The sequence below is a fragment of the Neopelma chrysocephalum genome, unplaced genomic scaffold (genome assembly GCF_003984885.1).
Source record: "Neopelma chrysocephalum unplaced genomic scaffold, ASM398488v2 Primary Assembly neopelma1_23b, whole genome shotgun sequence".
Taxonomy (NCBI): Eukaryota; Metazoa; Chordata; class Aves; order Passeriformes; family Pipridae; genus Neopelma; species Neopelma chrysocephalum.
In genome coordinates, this window is record NW_020897692.1 from 795,470 (window position 1) to 817,647 (window position 22,178).

The 22,178-nt window shown below is 48.6% G+C and overlaps 1 protein-coding gene across 4 annotated transcripts in view; it reads left to right on the forward strand.

Moving 5' to 3' along the window:
* Positions 1-1,108: 1,108 nt before the first annotated feature.
* The window catches only part of SIM1 (SIM bHLH transcription factor 1), a 53,390-nt gene continuing 32,320 nt past the window's right edge, over positions 1,109-22,178 (forward strand). Inside the window, exons 1-9 of one of the 4 annotated variants that reach the window (XM_027694547.1) lie at positions 1,109-1,206; positions 2,535-3,215; positions 13,254-13,336; positions 14,329-14,418; positions 14,548-14,656; positions 14,765-14,850; positions 15,976-16,175; positions 16,288-16,394; positions 17,296-17,443. In XM_027694547.1, coding sequence (XP_027550348.1) covers positions 3,041-3,215; positions 13,254-13,336; positions 14,329-14,418; positions 14,548-14,656; positions 14,765-14,850; positions 15,976-16,175; positions 16,288-16,394; positions 17,296-17,443 — 998 coding nt within the window. In that variant the 5' untranslated portion in view covers positions 1,109-1,206; positions 2,535-3,040. Of the gene's footprint in view, positions 1,207-1,474; positions 1,779-2,514; positions 3,216-12,782; positions 12,876-13,253; positions 13,337-14,328; positions 14,419-14,547; positions 14,657-14,764; positions 14,851-15,975; positions 16,176-16,287; positions 16,395-17,295; positions 17,444-22,178 lie in introns of those variants that run through there. The other 3 variants (XM_027694539.1, XM_027694531.1, XM_027694556.1) reach the window with 3 other exon arrangements.

The following is a 22,178-nucleotide window of genomic DNA, read 5'->3' on the forward strand; positions in this document are numbered from 1 at the left end:
TCTTTTTTTATTTTTTTAAAATCCATACCTTCACTAAATGCCTTGCATTCGTGTTTGTTTAACAAAGAGTCGCTTCGGTAAACAAGGCAATCAAAAGAACATTTGAGACTACGTGGATACATTTCTCTGCTGCTTGTAGACGCCTGAACACCCAGAGGAGCTGTTGAATGCCTCTCTTCCCGTCTTTCCTTTATTTCCCCAAATGAACACAGGGAAAGCTTTTAACCGAGAGGAGATTTAAGGTGATAAGCAACGAACAGGCAGTCGGCACTGGAAGCCTGCGCTTTGAGCTCCAGCCGGCCGCGGAGCAAAAGGGATTGAGTGCTTCAAAGGCTATTTTTTTTTTTTACTTTTCTTTTGGTTGACGTTTTTCTTCTTTCGAAAACCGAGACCATTTAATCTTCCTCGAAATACTCCTAGTGTTGCCTTGCCAGTGCAATTTCATTTTAAACAACTATTTTAGCCAAAGTCTCACACCGATTGGTTTGGCAATTATTTCAGCCTTTTGAGGCTTTTAGGGAAGAGTCTACAAGCCTTCTCCCACCACTCTAGACGCTCTCTCTCTGCTCTATCTACTCTTTTCAGGAGCCAGCAATTTTAGGAGCAGTCTGGTTTTTAGAGGGTTTTTTTTGTTTGCTTTGTGTTGTTGTTGTTTTTTTTTTTCCCCGGGGAATACGCGACATTAGGTATAGTCCCGCTCCCTGGGAAAAAAAGAAACCCCACACTCACTTCGAGGGCAGTTTCAAGGTGCTTCTGTCTCTTGTTGTAGGAGAATTCGGGTTTGGGTCTGGGGTTTCTCTCTCCTTTTTTTTTTTTTTTTGGTCTGTTCGTGGGACATTTCGGATTTTTTCCAGCGCGTATCAAGAAAACGCGTTAAAATCTTCCTCCATCCTTCTCCTCCCGCCCCGCCGCAGGACTCGGTTCAAGCTATCCCACAGCGCATCAGCTCGGGGGCTGAACAGCACACGGCTAAAGGTGGGGAGGGAGTCATGGACGCAGGAGACGTGACCGCAGCTCATTTCTCACAAGCAGGACCACTTGCTCGATGGGCTTTTGGGGTGGGGAATTTGGGGGAAGGGGGATGTGTAAAACTGCGGCGATCCTCATAACTCCGAGGTCCCGTGGGACCTCGGCCTCTCGTCTCCGGTGCCAAGCGGAGAGGCGACGGCCAAAATACCCACCTTAACAAAAATAAGCCCCTAACAGGTACACGCGGGGGAAGGGGTGTGTGTGTGGGAGGGGGTGTCTGTGTGTCCCCGTTCCCCCCGGCTGCGCCGCCAGGTCAGAAGGCGGACACGGGGAGCAAGGGGAGAGAGGGGAGGGAGTTGTGTTCGTGTGACGTCACCGCCCCTCCACCAGTGGGTGACCGAGCGCGGGCGGTGGCGGCCAATGGGAGGCGAGGCGGGTCCCTGAGTGGCACCGGGGGCGGGCCCTGCCCGGGAGGAGGAGACGGGGGGGGTTGGGGAAAAATGAAGTTGTGCTAAAAGGCTTTTAGCCATCAAGTTATTAGGCATTTCTCAGCCGCAAATTAGGGATTCTTCATTAATATCAACCTCGTCCCCCTACCCCACCCTGCCCCACCCCACCCCCCGTTATGTGAGACGGAGAGCCTGGGAGCCGATAAAGGGGATGGGGAGGCGGCAATGTCTGTCTGCCCATCGGTGCGAGGAACAGTGGCAGGCGCAAACTTTTCCCCGTGCCATTAATGAGCCAATTAAAGAGTTGGGCTTCTCACCCCGGGAGAGCTCTCTGCAGGCTGCCGGGCTAAGGGACTGAAGGTAGGTAAAAAGAAGATCACAATCCACCACAAGGTGCCTGCCGCAGCGAAGAGCTGCAGTGATGTGCGGGAGCTAGGCTGTGGGTCGCTTCCCCACGGTGAAAAATGAGGAAAAAAAAAAAAGATAATTTTGTTAGAAAAATGTGATGTTTGGGTGGATTCTGGCTCGGGGCAGGGCTGGGCAGAGCGTGCCTCCCCTGGCTAGTGTGCAGCTGAGGTAGACACCCCAGCCATCCCCCCGATCCAAGCCGGAGAATGAGGAGAGTAGCCGAGAAGAGGGGAAATTTAAAAGAAAAAAAAATGGGGGGAAAAAAAAGAAAGAAAAAAGGGAAAACAAGCAGAAATACTCCGTGATTGGAAATGTTTCTCCCACTGCGGGGCTGGCAGCACGCAGCGCGGGAAGGTCTGGCCGCCCCTGCGGTGCCAGCCTGAGGGAGAGCGGAGGGGTCGGCGCAGCCCCGGCAGCACCGAGACCGGTAACGCCTGTGCCGGGAGCCGGGGACTGGCTTCTGCCGCGGTTTCATTCTGGCCATGCAGTGCACACCTGGGCTGGGGAGTGCGAGGGCTGTGGGAGGAGAGTGCGGGGCAGGCTTCTCCGTGGGCACGCTAGATGGGAACACTTTTTTTTTTTTTAATTTCCCCTCTGGTGGGAGAAAATACTACACCCACCGAAGGCTGGTTGTTGATTATTTCTCGCGGGTCTGCTGCGGCGGTTTGTGCCGGCTCTCTCACTTCAGGACTGCTGTTGTCTTCACAGAGAGAGGCTCCTGGGAAGTCACTCAGCTTTTTGGGAGGCAACTCGCGGCCAGGCGTTCGGCCGTCGGATTGACAGTGGACAACGGGAAGAAACGGGATTACTATGACCCTCTTCCGAGGAGCTCTGCTGCCCGCCACGAGTAGGAAAAAAGATCAGATATATGTCGTTTGGTTGCCTGGTGCTTCAATCTTCTAGTTTTTATTCTTTTTTTTTTTTTTTTTTTTTTTTACTCCAGTTGCTTGGAGTGCTGGCATTGGATAAATGCCTTTGCCATCCGATTGACTCTGCTTTTCAGAGAATATATACTTTTTTTTTTTTTAAGAACACCTCTCTGCTCTTCAGTACTTGTTTGCATTTTACACAACAGAACGGTTTCTCAGAGTAGTGGGCGCATTCAGAATCACTGCCTGATGCTCCGGAGAGATGAATTGCAGCTGAGTTTCCCTTTCACCTTTGGATGAATCTCTGGAGTCTAAATTGTAGCAAGGAAGGGGATAAAAAACACGATGAAAGAGAAGTCCAAAAATGCTGCCCGGACTAGACGGGAGAAAGAAAACAGTGAATTTTATGAACTGGCTAAATTACTACCCCTGCCCTCCGCTATCACCTCGCAGCTGGACAAAGCATCCATAATCAGACTCACCACCAGCTATTTAAAAATGAGGGTGGTTTTCCCAGAAGGTAGGTGAGAATGCCTATTCGCCTCTATTTTCATTCCTATCCAGGTGTCGCTTATCACTTTTACCTTAAAAAAAAAAAGATAAAACCGATGAGGTGGTGTGCTCGGAGACAGAGTGCTCTCCGCTGTCACTTTTCTCTGTTGTAAATACTTTCCCTTTAGTTCCTATGACAGGTCTGGTTGGGGACTTACGATGCTTTTGTCAATACTTGAAGGCAAAGGCACTGAGCTCTGCTGCAAACTCGTGTTTTCTTTTCCCTTAGACTCCCAGTAAGATGTGCATCCCCCGCCAAGCACACGCGTGGCGAAAGAGGGAATGATTCACCCCTATTTATAGACATTCTGTGGGGCAGTTAGTATATGGGTAAATATTTACATAAGTCTATGCAAAGTCCTAAAGCCTTAGTTCAACTATCGAGCAAAGGTGCGGTGTAGAGGTACAGGACACGCATACAGGCGTGCTTACACACACACTCTAAATAAATAAGTCAAGCACGCCGAATCGCATCATCAATGTGCCATGTTTCGTTCTGGGGATCACTAGGGCAATTTGAGGGCTTTAACAGACCTCGGAAATTTTTAACAGGAGTTTTGCACCCAGACATCCAACCCCCCTGTCCACCCAGTGCTGCAAAACCAGAGTCCCAGCCTGGGCCTGATTCTCCTCAACAGGCAAAAGTAAACTTCACGTTGACTTCCACGGCAGCAGCAACAGTCCCGCCTGTCTAGCAAAAGAAGTCTTAAGCAACCTGAAGTTTCTCGTGTCTTTTGCTTTTAAGTAGAATTAGGATTTAAAGTGACAATCTTGGGGCTTCTAAATCGGCTGCCAAGAAAAACAAACAGCACGAAGTTAAGAGAGTCAGAATAAAGTTTTTTCTATGTTCTCACTCTACTGATTTTATAGGGGAAAAAATAAAAAATGTTTCATGAACTTTTTATTTAAATCAACTCTGTGGAATTGGATCTGTATGAAAGAAAAAGCATGAAGAGCTTTTCTTTTTCTTCTCCCAATCTAATACAAAATTCGCTACAACTTTTGTTGAAAAGTGTGTGTACATAAGAAACAACATAATGCAGCTATGTCCCCCTGTGTTTTCTGTAGCTGTATCTCGACTCGATTGGTCTGTACTTTTTTTACAAATCAAGAGTGTGTATATGCCCTGGTTTTGTTTTGCTTTAGTTTTGTGGAGGTTGGTTTGTTTGTCTGTTTTGGGTTTTTTGTTTGTTTGTTTGTTTTAATTCTATTTTTCCAGATAAAATTGGTGGACCATTGGTATTAATTCTACTTTTTAAAAATAAATATGCAATGTGGCAGTCATTTGGATGGGGGGAGATGATTCCCCCCCCCGGCCCCAGGTTACTTATGAATGCTTATACCTAAAGTCCACAGCAGTAATTTCCAATCCAGTGCATCTTACAATTTCTTTAAACAATCTTCCGTATTTCCGAGTCACTTATAACCAAAGAAGGGGTTAAATGAAACCTTTAAAAATAGTAATAATTAAAGCCTTCATCAATCCACTTTCCTCTTCTATATGATCTGTCACCTTGAAGATCATTATGCGGGACAGTCTTCTGTTTCAAAGGCGACCGAGTTGTCCTTTATATTGTCAGCGCATACTTTATAAAAATAAAGCTATTGCAAACCCTGATGCCCATGATGTTCCTAAAAGGATTATTAGCAATGATTTGTCAACTCCTGCGGTCTCAGTAGGCTACCTTTCTGCGTGATTTCGAGCAGGTCTCGTCAATTACTGGTGCCTATGTAGCGGGTTGTTTGATCAGAAGAAGCATATGGTGTTGCTTGTAGGCTGCGAGTAATCATGGGAAAAGAAGAATAGCTGATCCCCGTCCCTCGGTGGCAGCGCAGGATGCCTAAATGCCCTGGGGAACCGTGCGGCGAAGCGCGCCGGGGCCGCTGCCGGCCGCAGCAGATGCTAATTTGAGCGTGGAGGCAGAGGGGGCGGCTGAGCGGGGCTCGGGGGGCAGCGGAGCCCTCGCAGCCTCATTAAAGGCAAACTGCAAATTAAAAAGAGAGGCAGCGAGCAGGCACGGAGGGGCTCGCCCCTGGAGGCGCTGCCGCGGGAGGCCCGGCGCCGGGCGGGCGGCACATCCACGCGGGACCGCCGCCCTCCGTCCTCCCCCGGGGCCGTGCAGGGCCGCGGGCGTGGGCGCGCTGCGGGCTGGGCGTGAAGGCCTGAGAGCGGGGCCGCGGCGTGGCGTGGGGCCGGGTGGCTTCTCCGCGGGCTCCTTCGCCCTCCCACGTCCTTCCCATGGAGGCGGGTGGCCGCGGAGCGCGGCCTGGTCCCAGCCCCGCGGGTTTCCCTGCACTCGCCGCGAATAAACACGAGCGAGTCGCCCACGAGCGGCCTCCAGGCGCTGCCGCCGTGCCTGGCCATGCGGGAGCCGAGCCCAGGTGATTTTCCCCGGGACCCCGGGGGAAAGAGTGGGCTCCGGGAAGCCGGAGGAGCGGCTTGGGCTCCCGATGCGGGTGTGCCTGTACTTGTCCGGCTGCGGCGGGGAGGAGGGAGGCGAGGAAGAGGGGGGCTCTTCTGGTCTCCCAGTGTCCCTACTCAGAAAAAGAAATCATCACTTCGCTGGGAAGGGAGAACAAGGTAGTGTCAGTCGGGGAAATGACGCACGGAAAGGACAAGCCTTTCTGAAAGGAGGAGGCAGGGTAGGGATGTTGGATGGATGTAATGGGGGTCCGTTTGCTTGTATTTCCCTGGGGAGGAAAGCGATACAACTCATCGGGACAGATCGACGAGTTGGTCAAAGGGCTGGAGATGAGTAGCAGGAGGCTCGGGAGCACGGTGAAGTGTCATGCCGTACATTTAAAGAGAACTTGGAGGAGTCAGAATAGAGAATCGTTGTCTCCCTAAGAGCAAGCTGCAGTTCCAGAGTAACTCACACCCCCTCTCCCTGGTACAAGAGCGAATTTCCATCTGCCCGGAGAGTGCTTGCATAGGGCTGGTTGCAAATAATCACGTACAGAAAGATATACACTCCTCATCACCGCGCACACGCGGGGCTGGGGACAGGGCGGAGAGAATCGGTATGCGCTTGTCTGCATATTTTTATGTCTGAAAGGTCCCTATAGAGAGACAAAGTGAGTAGATTTCGGGCTCATTTTGGAAACAAGAGTTTTCTAGGAGTGAAATGCAGGTTGAATCACACACAGAATAAACACGTAAGGTTTCCTTCTCACCCCCAGATATCTAAACACAACCAATGACACTGGACAAACTTGATAAACGGAGCAGAGATTTTCCAACGAGCTCCCTCTCGTAATGGCTGTGTAGTTCTCCCAAGCTATTGAAACGCTATTGGGTTGTTCTATCTACCTTTGATTTCACTTTATTACGTCTCCAGCAGATTAAAACTGTCAAGAACGAAAAGTATTCAGTGGCGTAGGTTTCTCGCATCCTTTCAGTGTTAAAACGCTTCTGTTCAGGAGGAGAAAGTTATAAGACATATATTACTTTTCGGTGATCAGACAGCTTTGGAAAGAGTGAATATCTGTTAAATTTCTGAAGAGAGTAGGGAAGATTTTTAAATATTAGTCTTTTTTTGGTTTTGTTTTTCTTTTTTTCTTTTTTATCCCTTTTAAAGCAGAACTTTTTAATACACTAATTTGCGACTTAACGTTCATTAAAAATAACGAAACACTAAAATTTCAATTTAACATTAAACCATTAATGATAAGTGACGTGGACACAAAAAAATATGTAGAAAAATCTCCGGGGTGTCGAAGCACTAAAAAGAGTTTTCCGTCAAGAAAGATCCGATCGCTATTACTAGCAGAGTAATTCTTCACTGACCCTCGGCAGTATCGAAAAGTGAAGGGGGAACAAAATTAATAAAACCCAAACAAAAAGTCCAAGTGGCACAATAAATAGATTTTGTTGTTGTTGTTTTTCTTTTTTTTTTTTTTTTTTTTTTTAATTAGGAATACTTTAGGGGTCTGATTCTTCTTACTCGGAAGAAAGAGGGAAGAGGAGGGTTTGCAGACTGTCCTAATGAGGATGGATCCTTTTGGCTCTGAGGAACATTCGATTTTCAAGACAAAAGCAGAGACTCAGTTTACATAAACTTTCGCCGAATCAGAATGGTTAACATTTCAATATTGAAACCCTTAACCTTGTTTTATTTTAAAGGGGGAAGAGATCAACAGAAAAAAAAAGTCTGTTTCCCACGTGGATAGGTGATTTAATGCTGTTTTTCTTACTGCAAAGGGAAATGATTGAGCATTAGGTTTCAGTGTTTATTTTCTTACAGAAGTTTTTCTCATTTAAGCTACAGTTTACTCTCCACGCTGCATCTCTGTTTAATTCCAGGTTTGATGTGAACTTAAACTGTGAAGTGCAGAACTAAACTACTAGCATGATCGTTGAAAAAAGAGATTTATGCATTAGAAGAATACTTAGTGAGATAAGCGGGGAAAAAATCATATTTTCTTTGGGAACATGCGACCGTTTTCATGTTGGAGGATATTTTTCAACTTGCATATAAACAGTGTGTGCATTGATGCAAATTCTTCCTCCCCTTTTTCTTCGAAATAAGGGCTATTTGAATTTGCGTCTTCTGTAGAGATGAGTAAGTAGTTGGTGCTAGAAAATGTCCCTGATTTCCCCCCCCCCCCTCCAATTTGGGCATGGTTCCGTTTGTTTGCATTTCAAAGCGCGATTCCGTTACCCTGTGTGTGCCAAAATCCTGGTATTTCTTTCTTGAGTGAAACAGCTTCGGCATTACTTCCACTACCATTTTCTTAATAGGGTTGTTTGTTTAGTCAATAGGGCTTTTCCTTCCTGTTATTATTATTTTTATAAAGAAAGCGGGATGCTAACTTATCTGTGCTTCAAATGAACACATATGATTTACCGAGACAATAAATCTTTACAAAACCTTGCTAATGGCATCTGCAGGCAGTTGGAAATGAGTAGCTTTTTTTTTTTTTTTAACATAGCTTATTCTATTTCATCTGAGCCCTCCGACGGCGACCCAGTCCCTCACAGAAGCCTAGTTTGGCCAAGATTTTGAGTTATCATTAACCACTGCCTGTTAAATTAACTGAGAAATCAGCCTTGTCGGGCTTTAGGCGATGGCAGAACGGAGCGCTGGCGGCACACGGTTTAATTAAATGGTTAATCGAATCAAGCTAATTCCTCGATAAAACATCCAGTTGTCTTTTGGCTTGCCGGTGACTAGGGCGTGCAGTTTCTGTTCCCGCGGCTCCCGGAGCTGTTATTTGACCTTTTCCCTGGACAGCGAGGGAGAATGACCATGTTGTAGATGGTGCCCGAACTGTCCTGCCTCATTCTCCCACAAAAATTCTCGTGCCTCGCTTCTCCCCAGAGCAAACTCCCCGGGTGTTAAGGCGGCAACGGTGCTGGCGACGGGCAGTGGGAGGCAGGGAACGTGCTGCTTGAGGAGCCGCGCAAGGAGGTGATATGCCCCGCTTTGGAGCGGCTTCTCTGGGCAGGTTGCACGAAGCCGGTGTCCGTGCCCGAGCCGCCCCTCCTCGGCCTACCCAGCACGGCCAAGGCGGCTGTCGGGGCTGAGGGGAAGGGGCGAGCCCCAGGGCAGAGGTGGCCGGGGTTCCTGCATCCCGCGCCCTCCGCGGGGTCGACATCCCCCTCGACACCGGCGGGCAGGAGCGAACTGGTGCTCCTCCTTCTTTAATAACCAGAGAGCGGCTGTCAAAAGGGCAAAGAAAACGCGGCGAAACAAAAGCGAGCGCAGACGTCCCCGGGCCATGGCCTCCGGGAGTCTCCGTGTAGATCCGGAAGCGCGGCGGAGGGTTCTCTGTCCGGAGAGGGAGTTTGGAGAAACTCCTGGAAGAGGAACGCGAGATGGACCTGCTTAGACCCAGACTGGAGAAGAGTCCTTGCGGCTGCCCCACCGGACCGGAGCCCACCGTTGCCCTGCAGCAGCGGTCTGCCTCTGGGCGAGTCCCCTGAGCCTCTCCCTCTGCGCATCCACAGCAACAGGAGAAAACTCCCTGGCTACGGGGGCTTCGTCTTCAAGCCAGCATCTACCCAGCGTGCCCGGCTTCCGTGGGCCTCGCCGGGCTGCGCGGGGTGGTGCGGCCAGACAGGGGTAAGCCCCCGGTGGGGTGCCCAGGGGTTCCTTGCCCCCCGATGTAGCTGCTCTCCAAGTCTGACCCCCAGAGAAGCGGGTGTGGAGCTCAGGATGGGCTCTCCACTAAGTGCTATTAAATGGGGACTCTGCCGTTGCTTTCACGACCCTGAATCCGGATTGTGCTGAGATTTCATGATGGAGAATCCGTTGGGGAAATCGCAGTAACTGCTTTTAAAAGCCGGCAAACCAGCACAAAGTAGATAAGGGCTTGCATCTTCTTGCCACCCCACCCCCACCGGCCACCTCCGCCCCCCTTTGCTATTGCCAGACAAAGGAGGGAGTCTAGATGGGCTCTGCTCTGCAGATGCTCACAGAGGGACAAGTAACCCGGAGATCAACCAGGGCCAAGGAGCTGCCTCGGCCTCTTGGAGTCTCATTTCCCTGTGCCAGCCTTCTTCAGTCTTTGCCTAGATCAAATTAGAAATGGCTGAGGAATCTCTTCCCCCTTCCGTGGCACAGAGGAGCTTCTTGCGACAGTATCGCCACTGGGTAGGGACGATGTCCACCCAGCCCCTGGTTCCATTGGCTGTCGATATCAAGGCTTGCATCAATCAGAAGATGAGGGGAAGGAAGGACAGGGCCAAGTCAGTCGAGTGCAGCGGGTCTGGCCGTGAGCCTGACCAGGGGGACAGGCTGGCGGTGCGGAGAGGCTTACCCAGTGCCGGGGTGGGCATGGCTAGGTGGGGAGAAAGCATTTCACAGGGACCCGCCGGTGTAGTGAGCCCATCAAACCGATGGACACGCTTTTTGGTGTGGAAAGCGCAGTGGTTTTCCACTGGAAAATGCTGGGAGAAATGATGAGTCAGCACGAGCGCTCTGCGTAGGTTCCGCGCAATCTAGGTGCAGGCAGCCGGGTAACGAGGTTGTTCGCAAGCTAAGCGATAGCCTGGCTAAAACGCCTTTATTTATTTTCTTTCTTTCCTTTTTTTTTTTTTTTTACCCCCCCCCTCCCCCCATGACAGTGAACAGCTTCTTGTGGTACAAATAGTTTATTTTCTAAGGAAAAAAATTCCTTGAGTGGAAGAGATTTTTAGGTAGGAGCCTATAATCTATATTTTGTCAAGAGTATCAAATTCATTCTGAAATAAAAGCTCGATCCATTTTTTTTTTTCTCCTTGAATAACACAGCTGGATGATGCCTTGAGCTTATGTTAGACGGTTGCTCATCATTCATTCGCCAAGAACTGGCCTAAATGGTGCCTGTGGGATTAGGTCAATTTTAGTGGATCTACTTCGCCTCATTTGGTTACTAATTGGTTTCTTGTTTTATAAATCGAAATCTCATTTTCAGGAAATTACAAAACCCATGCAGCCAGTCCATTGAGGTAATCCGTGGGTCGGGGGTATTTAAATGGAAATGGTTCTACAATGCATCAAGTATTAAGCAACAGTAAAACTTCCCCTCTATTTCCAAATGAAATGTGAGCTCGCTAGCTCCTTAGATCCATAATAGATACATCCGTTCTAAGGCTACTTATGTAAATATGATAAACCAGACTGCGGTGGGGGAGGGGACGCAGGGGAGAAAGCAAATTTTATCTGCTGAGGTTAATGTGGCATATCTTCGAAATCTTCCAAAATAGATTATGTTTTGCTTTGTCTTCGGCCACTTTAACTGGGAAAATACTTTGCCTAAAAACGATTTAGTTATCCTTCCGCTCACAAAGCTACTTGTTTCTATTCCAAAGCTATTATGCTGCTGGCTCTCCAAATTACAAGAGAATCTTTAGATCTTGTTTCCAAGCGTAATCCTGAAGCAAAAGGGAGAGCTGATTTCCTTGTTTTGTTTTAAATAGACAATCAAAGGATTTGCAGAATATTCTGCGGTAGGTCAAGTGCAAGAAATCACAGTTTGCCCCCTCGATAAAAGAAAACTGGATGTTAAAGAGAATAGACGGGGGGGAAAGGAATAATAATGGACGAGGTTTTCTCTTATAATCTTTAAAACAATATTCAAGGGGCATCAGGAGAGGCCATCGATTGGTGAGAGACTGGGCTTGGCAACGAATAGAAATAGTCTCCGACTTGAAAGTCCTGAAACATCTGGGGAGTACAAAGGATCATCTCATGTGACAGGATTTCAAAAAGCCCGTTCAGGTAGACGAGTAAAAACGTTTAATTATAAACTATGAGCAGTCACAGCCCAGCAGCGCGGGGGTTCCATTGGAAACATAGCGAGGAGCTCAGCGCCCCGTAAAGAACCGCCTTCCCGGACGGGAGGTTAACCTGCAATGCCCGTGAGCTGTTCATTAACCCAATGAGGTCGGGTTATTTTCCTTTTTAGAAGAAGAATAATTAGAGCTGTAAACTTAGATTAATAAGCAACTTAAATCTTAGGAGGGGAGTGCAGATTTAGTCCTGACTAAAGAAACTTGTCACTCAGATTTCTCTCCGAATGGAGGGACGCGGAAAGGAGCCGCCTCTGCGCAAGCGGGCTGTCCTGCTTTCCCGGCAGAGAAACCTCTGAGGAGCTCTAGAAAAACAAATATACAAGGGCTTGTCTCTCTTTCCCTGGAAGCTGTGCAAGATTCGCCAGCTCCTTCCCGAATATAGGGGGCGGAGGTGATCCTCCATCCTGGTGGTTGGCTCCCCATTAATTGGCGTGGAGGAATAAACAGAAGGGAGCTTGTTTCTGGCTGGCGCCCTGGTACACGCTGGGGCTGTAGGATGAGGGACAGACCAGAGAGATGCTCCTGCCTTTGTAGGGCTGCGAAGTTAAGGAGGAAAGAGGGAAGTGTAGGAGTGGTGAAGAGTCAAGCTGTTGTGAAGAGGTGGACGAGGAAAGAGGGAGAAGAGAGGGAAAGGCGAGGACGAGCGGGCGCACTGCTCCGGCGGTGAGGAGGGCGGGCAGGGGCCGCCCTGGGATGCCCCGTTCAAACAGCGCGGAGGAAATCGTTAGCTTTGTTTGGACCAGCAAACACCTGGGTGAAGCCGGTCAACAGAGAGGGATGCTCGTGGCTGCCCTCTGTTTGCCTCGAAATAGCTGGAAAACGGGGTCTTGCCTTTCCCGAACCCCCCTCGCGGGGGGATAGACTCCTCCGGCTCGGGTCTCGTCACCCCCGTGCGATCTGCACCCCAGTCATCGATCAGGATTTGTATGTTTTCCCTCCCTTTTACTTTATCTTAGTGTTTGTGCGTGTCAGGCTGGGCCTTCTTTCATGGTTTAGGCATCAAAGGTTTTAACTAACCCTTTAAATTACCTCAGCAACAACACAGTGAAAAGGCATCCTCCATGAATAGTTTTACTCAGGTGAAGTAATTTCCACCTGGCTTTTATTTCTTATTACTTTGCATAGGGGAAAACAAGCGGCGTCTAAAACATTAGACAAATCCGGAGAGACTCATTTCTGGAGGGAGCTGTATGGAGGCAGATCACCCCTCCCCGCAGAGGGAATCATCCCGCCCACCGGAGCAGCGGGAAGAGAGATGGGGATGGAGGTGAATCCCGGAGACCGACTTCGTGGGGCAGGAGGAAGGGTGGTCCGTGCCTTCGGACAGTGACTTGCCTGTGGGATCGTGAGGTTAGGACGCTTTTCCTGAAGTTCAAGGGACGAGTTCCCAGTAGCCGAAGGCAGTACTAAAAAGCCCTCTTAACTGGGACGCTGTTTCACTTAGGTCTTAAAACTTAACTTCACCGTTAACTCAAAATAGGTATTTTTGTGTTTTTCTCTCACAGGAGTTAGATCTCAAAAAAACCCAAACCAAAACACAACCAAACCCAGAAAAACAAACCACAAAGGAGGGTTCTGTCTGCAATGAAGCCACACCTAGTTTTCAAAGATTGTTTTAGAGAGGATACAAGCAAAAATTTGAAAACAAAAAAAGTTCCTCTCTATCAGGTCCACACGAATCAGTTTTTCGTTTTCTGACCTTACTTTTTTTCGTTTGTCTTAAATAAGGACTCGGAGAAGCTTGGGGCCACTCCAGCCGAACCAGCCCACTGGATAATGTTGGACGAGAACTGGGATCCCATCTTTTGCAGGTACTGGCCTGGAAACGACAGCCATATGGTATTAATGATTAAAGAAATCGTTCCTTCTTCTGAGCTTTTAATTGCCACCTTGACTAATTTTTAACTGTCCAAGTGTTTAATAAAAAGGGAGACAGGAGGGGAACAATTTCAATGTTGTGTGTTTTCCTGGGTCTGTGATTTGGTCCCTCCGGGTCCTTTGCCCCAGCATCGTCTAACACTGGGTCCACAGTGAGGGATTCACAGTGTGTCCCAGTATGCCGAGATACAGTAGCATGATTCTTCTCCAAATTATTAACAAGGTAACAAGTCTCGTCAGCGTTCTGAAGGTTAGGATGGTGTTACCTGTCTAGAGACAGGTTGGGGAAGGCTGTCCAGGACAGAAGGACTCAGCGGGCACAGAAATTAGCAGAAACACGAGTGAGGCAGGACACATCTGAAAACTCACAGCGCTCTGCAATACTAAAAAGTAATAGCGGTTACCATCACCATGCATTTTTAGTGGAGTCATGTGACCTTCTGGGGGTCTATTCGGCTCTTGGCATACCCAGGAGTCCCATCTATGTCTGTTGAAATGTACCTGGCAAATTGTCTTATTTACACTGTGGAGAATTTTAGATTTCTTTTGATAGCCTAAAATCTCCTTAGCAAATATGCAAGCGCTAAACCTCCAGTGACATTCGAAATAGGATAGGAGTATTCAGGATTTCTGGGACCCACATAATAATCACCAAGTAACCAGGACCTCTTCTTAGATACTTCCCAGGCACTTTACATTACTTCTGAGCTCTGCCACTTTGAGAAGTGGATTGTAATTCTGTGGCCCAGGAGCTTTAGAGAGATTCCTGTCCAAGACTTGCCTATTTCACTCCAACTTTTTGAATAATCGGAGCCCGAGCATGGATGCCTGTTTGCCAAAAAACATCAGAGGGACAGGTATTTCATGGATCTATCTGTCTATCTACTGATATATTTATATTCCCATCCCTCACCCTTTTCTGCAGACGTTGGACGGTTTCATATTTGTCGTGGCTCCAGATGGCAAGATCATGTACATCTCGGAGACTGCCTCGGTGCACCTGGGTTTGTCGCAGGTACGCTGTGGGGGCCCACTAGCCCCCTGCTTGCCTGCACTACCCCCCGCGACTGACAGGCTACTGTGAACGGTGCCGGGGATGAGCCCCTCTCCTCCTCTTCCTCCCCATTCTCCTCCTCTCTCACAGGTAGAGCTGACCGGTAATAGCATTTACGAGTACATCCACCCCGCCGACCACGATGAGATGACGGCGGTGCTGACGGCCCACCAACCCTACCACTCGCACTTCGTGCAGGGTAAAGTACACAGCACTCCGCCCCCGCCCGGCCCGACAGTCGAGGAGGGGTCCGTGCAGAGCCAGCGCAGCCTGTAGCTCACCCCATCTCTGCCTTTCCCCTTCCCAGAGTACGAGATCGAGAGGTCCTTTTTCCTGAGGATGAAATGCGTCCTGGCCAAGAGGAACGCGGGCCTGACCTGCGGGGGCTACAAGGTGCGTGCCTGAGGCCAGGACCTGGTTCCCCCCTTACCAGCCTTTCCGTGCCCCTGTGCCGGGAGAGCGGTGAAAATGGGGAGAGGAGTCGGGATGAGCCCTCTGCTCGCCGAGATTGCCCCAGCCCAGGATTCTTTCATGTGGTTCATTTCTCTCGGAGTTTCAGGTTGAAGAGCTCAAACCACAAAACCAAGCAATCGAGATCGCCGTGGGCTGCTTTTGTTTTGGTTTTTTTTTTCGATTTATTTATTTTGCTTTTTAAACTGAACCTCGCACAACCACTGAGGTTTCCGGGGCGTCTGTGGAAGCTGTCAGGTGACACAACGGGAGCCCTGGGTTAATTTATTTCTTTATTGGGTAACTCGTCAGCTGCAGGGGCAGCTCTCCCAGTCAAAGGTTTTGTCCGCGTGCTTCACACGGTTCTGCCCGGGGCTCCTGGGTAAGGACAGCCCTGCGCTCCTGCCTCCTCGCTGCTTTTTCAGCCAAACAAAGCCGAGGAACAGGTTGTACCTATAAACCAAGGAGATGTACAGTAGACCAAGAACATCTGTTGAACTAACTCCACGAAGAAACACCCTAATAATAGAGAAGTAAGAGTGGAAGTAGACAGCAGTCATCTGCATGGATACATTAAGGAGATACACCTAAACCTAAGATACTTTTTGGCGATGGATCGCGCCTGTTCTATCTATATAATATACATATCTTACACATGACATACGCACACATGTAAACTCTTTCTCTTACACGCATACACTCCTCATTACAAAGTTTTAACTGGATTGGCACTTCCGCGTCTTTCCTTTTAGAAGAATAATAAAAGAGCAGTTAGGAGGTGGGCCAAAAACCACTTAAGCAAGTGGAAAAAAAGATCTCATTGACTTTAATGGGCCTTAGATCAACGCTGAACTCTAGTACGGGAAAGAACTCAACCCCGATAGAACTGTAGAAAACCCGCAGCCAGTGCCGCTTTGCCGGTGCGGAGACGCGGGACAGCGACTCTCGGGAACCCGGCAGCCTCGTCGGCACTGGTTGTCCGGGCCGTCTTCGTGGGGAGGGACGCCCGTCTCAGCACCCCCTTCCCCCCTGCTAGGCAGCCGCCAAACTTTCCTGTGTCTCCGGCAGGTCATTCACTGCAGCGGGTACCTGAAAATCCGCCAGTACAGCCTGGACATGTCCCCCTTCGATGGCTGCTACCAAAACGTTGGCTTGGTCGCCGTGGGCCACTCTCTGCCGCCCAGCGCCGTGACGGAGATCAAGCTCCACAGCAATATGTTCATGTTTCGGGCCAGCCTAGACATGAAGCTCATATTCTTAGATTCCAGGTAGAGCTGGGGTTATTTCTAAATCTATTCTCCTAGCCCCTCCCTTGTTCTCCCCCGGGCCTCCTCTCCTGTCCTCTCACCCACTTATATTTGCTGCTTATGTCTCTCGCAGGGTAGCTGAACTAACAGGTTACGAGCCCCAGGACTTGATAGAGAAGACCCTTTACCACCACGTCCACGGCTGTGACACCTTCCACCTGCGTTGCGCACATCACTTGTGTAAGGAGATGGTGTTCTTGTTAAAGACCTTGCCCCCCCTCTTCTCCCTCTGCAGATGGACTTTGGGGTTGCTGGGATTTACCTCTAGGTCGGAATGGGAAAAGCCAGCTCATTGGAGGGGAGAATAAGCATCTATCTATCTGCATCTATTTAATCAAGGTTAGATATAGACTGAACTACAAGCTGGAGGCGAGAAGGACATGGAGGGGGATCGGCAATGAAAAGCTATTTTTCCGTCCTCATCTCCTGGTTGTAGGACAAGCACTGCCCTGCCCAAACATTAGGAGCTCCATTCACTTCAAATTCTGATTAGGAAAACCCTTTTTTCTTGCTCCAAAAAGCCATGCCAGTGAAATTCAAATACCTTTGTTCCACTTCCACCCAGTCTCACAAATCTTATCTATGTATCTAATTTTGACTGCAGTAGTGGGCCTGATTCAGAGAGATGTTCTTTATTCTATTTTGATATCATGATGACATTAATACATGGATAGATGAATAAAAAGGATATTAATTTCCGGTAAGTTTCCTTTCAGAGAAGAGATAAAACTCAAATACAGATTTATAGAATTAAATCTCGATGAGGATATGTCAGGATGGGGGTGAGTCGGTAGGATTCGTCCCCCGTTGCCACTCTTCTCGCCCCCGCCGCCCCGCCCCGCCCCACCAATCTCCCCGACTAGCCTTTGATAACGATCTCAGCTACTGAGATCAACCCTGCCCGGGGGTCACCCTTGCCCACGGGGGGTTCTGTTCCTGCCGGCTCCCCATGTGATGCTAAAGGGTTCCTAACCCCTCTCGTCGCCCATAGGGGTCTGGGGGGAGTGTGCGCCCCCTTCCCGGGGTTGATCCAACTATAGGAGGGAGCCGCGCTGAGGCTCTCCCCGCTTTGTCCCCGCAGTGCTGGTGAAAGGGCAAGTGACCACCAAGTACTACCGCTTCCTAGCCAAGCACGGCGGCTGGGTGTGGGTGCAGAGCTACGCCACCATCGTGCACAACAGCCGCTCCTCCCGCCCGCACTGCATCGTCAGCGTCAACTACGTCCTCACGTAAGTCAGCCTGGGGCCGCTCCGAGCTGCGTGGGGCCGAGCGGGGCCGAGCGGGGCCGTGCGGGGCCGAACCCCGCCGATGGGCACCTGCCTGTGCGCCCCGCGCCGGGAGCTGCGGACTGGGCCCGCGGCAGCTTCTCCCGCCCGCCTCTCCCCCCCGCCCCGGTGGCGGCTGCTGAGCCGCCTCGTCGCCGCACTGACCAGGGCAGGCTCGCCAGGTCTGCTAGGAAACACACTGAGCGCTTTCATCTAGATGAAGGGTTTCCCGTCTGCCTATTTCTTTCTCTTTCGAGAGAGGAAAAGATTTAGAGGTTTGTCACCCACATATTTTTCTGCCCCCTCCTTTTTTTCCTTTTTTTTTTCTTTACTGTTCAAATGCACCCAGCATTAAATAAAATTTAATGCAGCGTAAAAGAAAAGGCTTCCACGTACCGAGTTATTTATACTCAACAAACAGGACATCTGTTTTTCTTTTCAAAAATCTGGGGTTTGAAGTTCTTAATTTCATCCAGAGTCTCTATCAAAGCTTGGAGATTTCCTTTTTGTTCTTGGAGTGTGATCCTTACAGTGAACCACAAGAAAGTTGGTGACCAGAAGGGTCAGTTAAACTTTTTTAAAAATAAAATCAAATAGAATTAAAAAAAATAGAGTAAATGCTGAGGTACCGCATATCTTAATACATCTCCCTGTATTTGTGGATGGCTAGGTTGTGCTCTAGCTATGCTACTTAAACTGAAACAAAGAGGCCCAGTGAGGAAGGGGAAGCTCGGTCAGACTATTTTCAAGTGTTTTTCATGGTGATTGTTAGCATCTCCTCTGGACATGGCAGTAGCTGCTGCTGGCAGCACTGATGTTTCATTAGGGTCGTAGGACCGGTCGACCGGTCAGGACGGCGGTACCTCGTTGATCCTGGGGGCCTGGATATTCCTCTGTTCTGCTGCTGCTTTTTTTTTCTTATTCATATATTTAGTTTTTTATTCTGGAGGCAAATGTAGGTATAGGAAGCGTCTGAGAGGCACAAGCCTCCCCTCTCCTAAAACTGCAGCGATGACAGCATTATGACCTTGCCGTTAAGGCTTTCGCATGCCCAGGTGGCGAGTGGTTTGGTAGCCCAGTTTAAGGCATGCTTCCCAAAATAAAGTGACTCGACACGTAGGCCACGGCTGTAGTCACGTATGGAGGTGCGGCTGGTGGAGTGGTAAAGGGGCTGCGGGTCACGGTGCATGCACTGCTAGGGCATAATCAGTCCCTTTGGTGTGTAAGGTCATAATGGGCGTAGAGCTCTAAGATGGTCAGACAGGGGTTACTGCGCCTGCATGAAAAAGCAGATATTTGGGTTAGCACTTTGATGTAGGGAGTAAACTGAGATTTCCCTTTAAAAAAATCCTTTTTATTCCCTTTAAAAAGGCATGCGGCGTAATACCTTGGCATTCCCTCAGCAAGGACCCCTATCAGCAGAGGCGTTATCACCTCTGCTCTAGCTATTCTGAACATTTGTATGTCCATTTTCCCTGTACCAGTCCCTCTCTGTATTTTTCGCCGTTTATGTTTCTCAGTTAAGTCCAAGCACCTGCCTTAGGTGAACGGGGAAGTGCAAAGAGGGAAATTAGCGTATCGTAACTCTAAGAAACAAGGAACTCGAAGGCAACTAGCACACTGGAGTGGTTTTGTTCCGGAAACGCTACTTGTTTTTCTACGAGCATTTGAGATTATCCGTCGTTTCCCTCTTCTTTAGTCCTAAAAGCGTGTACATCAATCACGGAATTCTACCTCAAATGATTGGAGTGGAAATGAAACATCCCAGTGGATCTGCTGAAAGCCAGCTGGGCATCCAGCTCAATCTGTCCCTTAGTTGCCGGGTGATGGACACGGCACCAGAATTTCAGGCTGGCACAGCATAGCACGTACTCTGGTACCCCCATGGGGGCCGGTCAGACAAACCCTTCGGAGCTGTGTTCCAGCAGCATGACTGGCTGTACCATGTGCCATCCTACCCCCTTGGCTGCGCACAGGTGCTGCGGTCACCACCGGTGTCACACAGCCCAAGTGTCTGTCAGCTCTCAGATGTTACCGAGGTCGGGGGCACCGCGGTCAGCCTGTTCGCAGGCCGTTTGCGCCTCCACAGCCCGCTGCTTCGGGGCGCCTCTACCCGCGGGGGCAGCCGCCGGACAGCCCCTGCGTGTCCGCGGCTTCGCGCCCGGGCGGGATTTCCCCGCCGCCTGGAGGCGGGGCGCCTGAGCACTCTCTCCCGCCCTCCCAAAACGGTGCTACAGGGAAGCCGGCTTCCCCCTCAGGAGCGGTACCCAAAGAAGGAGATTCCTCCGCCTCAGCTGACTTATCGTTGGAGGCAGCGTCTTTATATTTTCGTGCATGTATATGGATTTTCAGAACCTGTTTTCAGCCAGACTGACATGTAGTAGGACTACAGTTTTTTTAAGATGTCCCTTAGAGAATGAAGTGGGCAACTTCGTTACTCGGTGTAAGTCTCCAAGTCTCCCCTTGCGCCCTTTCCTTAATTGCCTCGAGTGCAGAGGACGGCAGGAGGGCAGAGAGGGAGCCAGAGTGGCTAAAGTGGGAATACTGAAAGCTGGGAGGTCCAGCATTGGCTGCGGCAACTGCCACTTTCTGCCGACGGCTGCAATCCAGACACCAACACTGCCTGGCTCTTCATTAGGGCGTTGCAGAAGAAGAGATCGCATCCTGCTTGCTTCTGCAGCAGGTCTGCTGCTGCTGCAATTGCTGCCCTTGCTCCGGGGGATAGGCATAGCTTCCACTTGAGCATTATTATTATTATTATTATTATTATTATTATTATTATTATTATCGTCATCATCATCATTATAATTATTATAATTATCCTACTTCTCTGCAAAAAACATATGGGGAGAACGGGCCTTGCCATGTGCCAGAGGGCTGTAAGCAGAGAAAGGGCTGGCTTTTAAAAAAGTGAGATGCAGTCATCCTCTGAAATGGGTAACTGGAGGTAGAGGGAGCTTTTAGGGAGAGGCTCATGGTGGCAGAGTTGGCCAGGGAGATGCTGAACTACCTAGACCAGGCTTAATTTTCTTAGTGAACTATTCAGAGTCAAGATGTTATCACTCAAATGAGAAAGATAGGTGGGAAAAATGTAGAGGAAAATGAGAGTTTATGAGAACTTGAGGTTTTCCTCTGGTGTCCAGCCACTCCAGGAGGGCTGGACAAAGGTCCTGTAGCACTCAAAATCTGCAAGTGTTTAATATACTTTATGCTGGTATAAATCCTATAAATACTGTAGTTTCTTAAGGATGGTACTGGATTATTACAGTAAACCAAGAGAGGCTGAAGTGAGCAGTACACGTGTGCACCACGGGTTCCTCCCATGCTTCACCCACCCGACAGTGGGTGTGTAGCAGAGCCCCTGGTGCAGCTCCTCATAGAGGCACAGGCACAAATTTGTGTGCTGCAGCCAGGTCCTGTTACAAACCCAAAGGGGAAGAACATGCTTACAGAACAGAAATACAAACCTTTGCATACAGACTCTTGTGTGTGGAAGCCAAGGAGAGAGTGAAAGAGGTACAAACTAGTGGTTTTTTGTTTTGAAATAACACAATTGCAATCCTACACATTTGGGATTGCAAGCTAGAACTTGAAAGATGGGATGACTCCCTTCAAAAAATAATTTGAAAATAGGAAATAGGAAAATCGCAAAAGGGGTCATAAGCTTTGGAAGATGTGCTGCAAATTTCTGACTCTCTGGGTCCCTGGTTCCTTTGCACAGTACTTCTTCACTCAGGGAAAGACTCAGGATTTTTTTCGGTTTGCTCATGGGATAAGGAGCTTTTTCTCATTGTTGAGAGGAGCCTGAGTGCTCTGTTTTGGAAAGGAGAGGATACTGAGTGCCATAAGTGCCAAACTGATCTGGAGCAGTTTCAGTGCAGGCTGAGCAGGAAGAAGGAGAATCTCTTGCCTTGTAACTTCCCAGCTCACCTGGGTGGTATTGAGGATGAAAAAGGAAAGAATGAAAAAGAAAGAACTCCCCACACCTCAGTTAAAAAAAAATAAAAAAGAGGTGATTTTCATTTTCCATAATTCTCGAGCTCTGAGAACGTGAATTCTAGGCTTGAGAACAAATGTTTGTAATAAGTATATATACTGAATTAAATCGGCACAGTGGCAATGGCATTTTAGGAATAAGAGGAAAGGTGATTTTTTTTTGCATAATAGCAGTGTATCAAAAATTAATATAAATGACCTTTAAGGACTCCATCTTTAAAGCATACATATTTGCTCTTCTTTGTATTCTGCTTGGCAAATGTGAGTACAGACACAGAATATTTGTTTCTTTTCTTATTTGTTCTGTACACACAGTTACCATATCATTGATTATTAGCTGTGCATGTTTATCATATAAAGGGACTCAAGTATTAGTCAATTAATAGAGAATGCAACTGCTGAAGTTAAGTTTATATTTGGATCGCAAACAACCCTCTCTTAAACAAATGGATAATGCAAAAATCCTTTGATTTTCTGAGCATGGGCAAATATAATAATTTGTCCCCAGAGAAAGCTAAAGAAACTTTCCTATATACATTTTGTTGTCCCTTATCATTTAAAAGAATAGCAATAGTGGTGACATATACAGATAACACGGATTAGGTACCTAATTGTGATTAATCTCTCTTCTAATGATATAGCATGTATTTGATATAGTCCCAGGTGACCTGATTAGGAACACAAACTGAATGCAATTTATTTG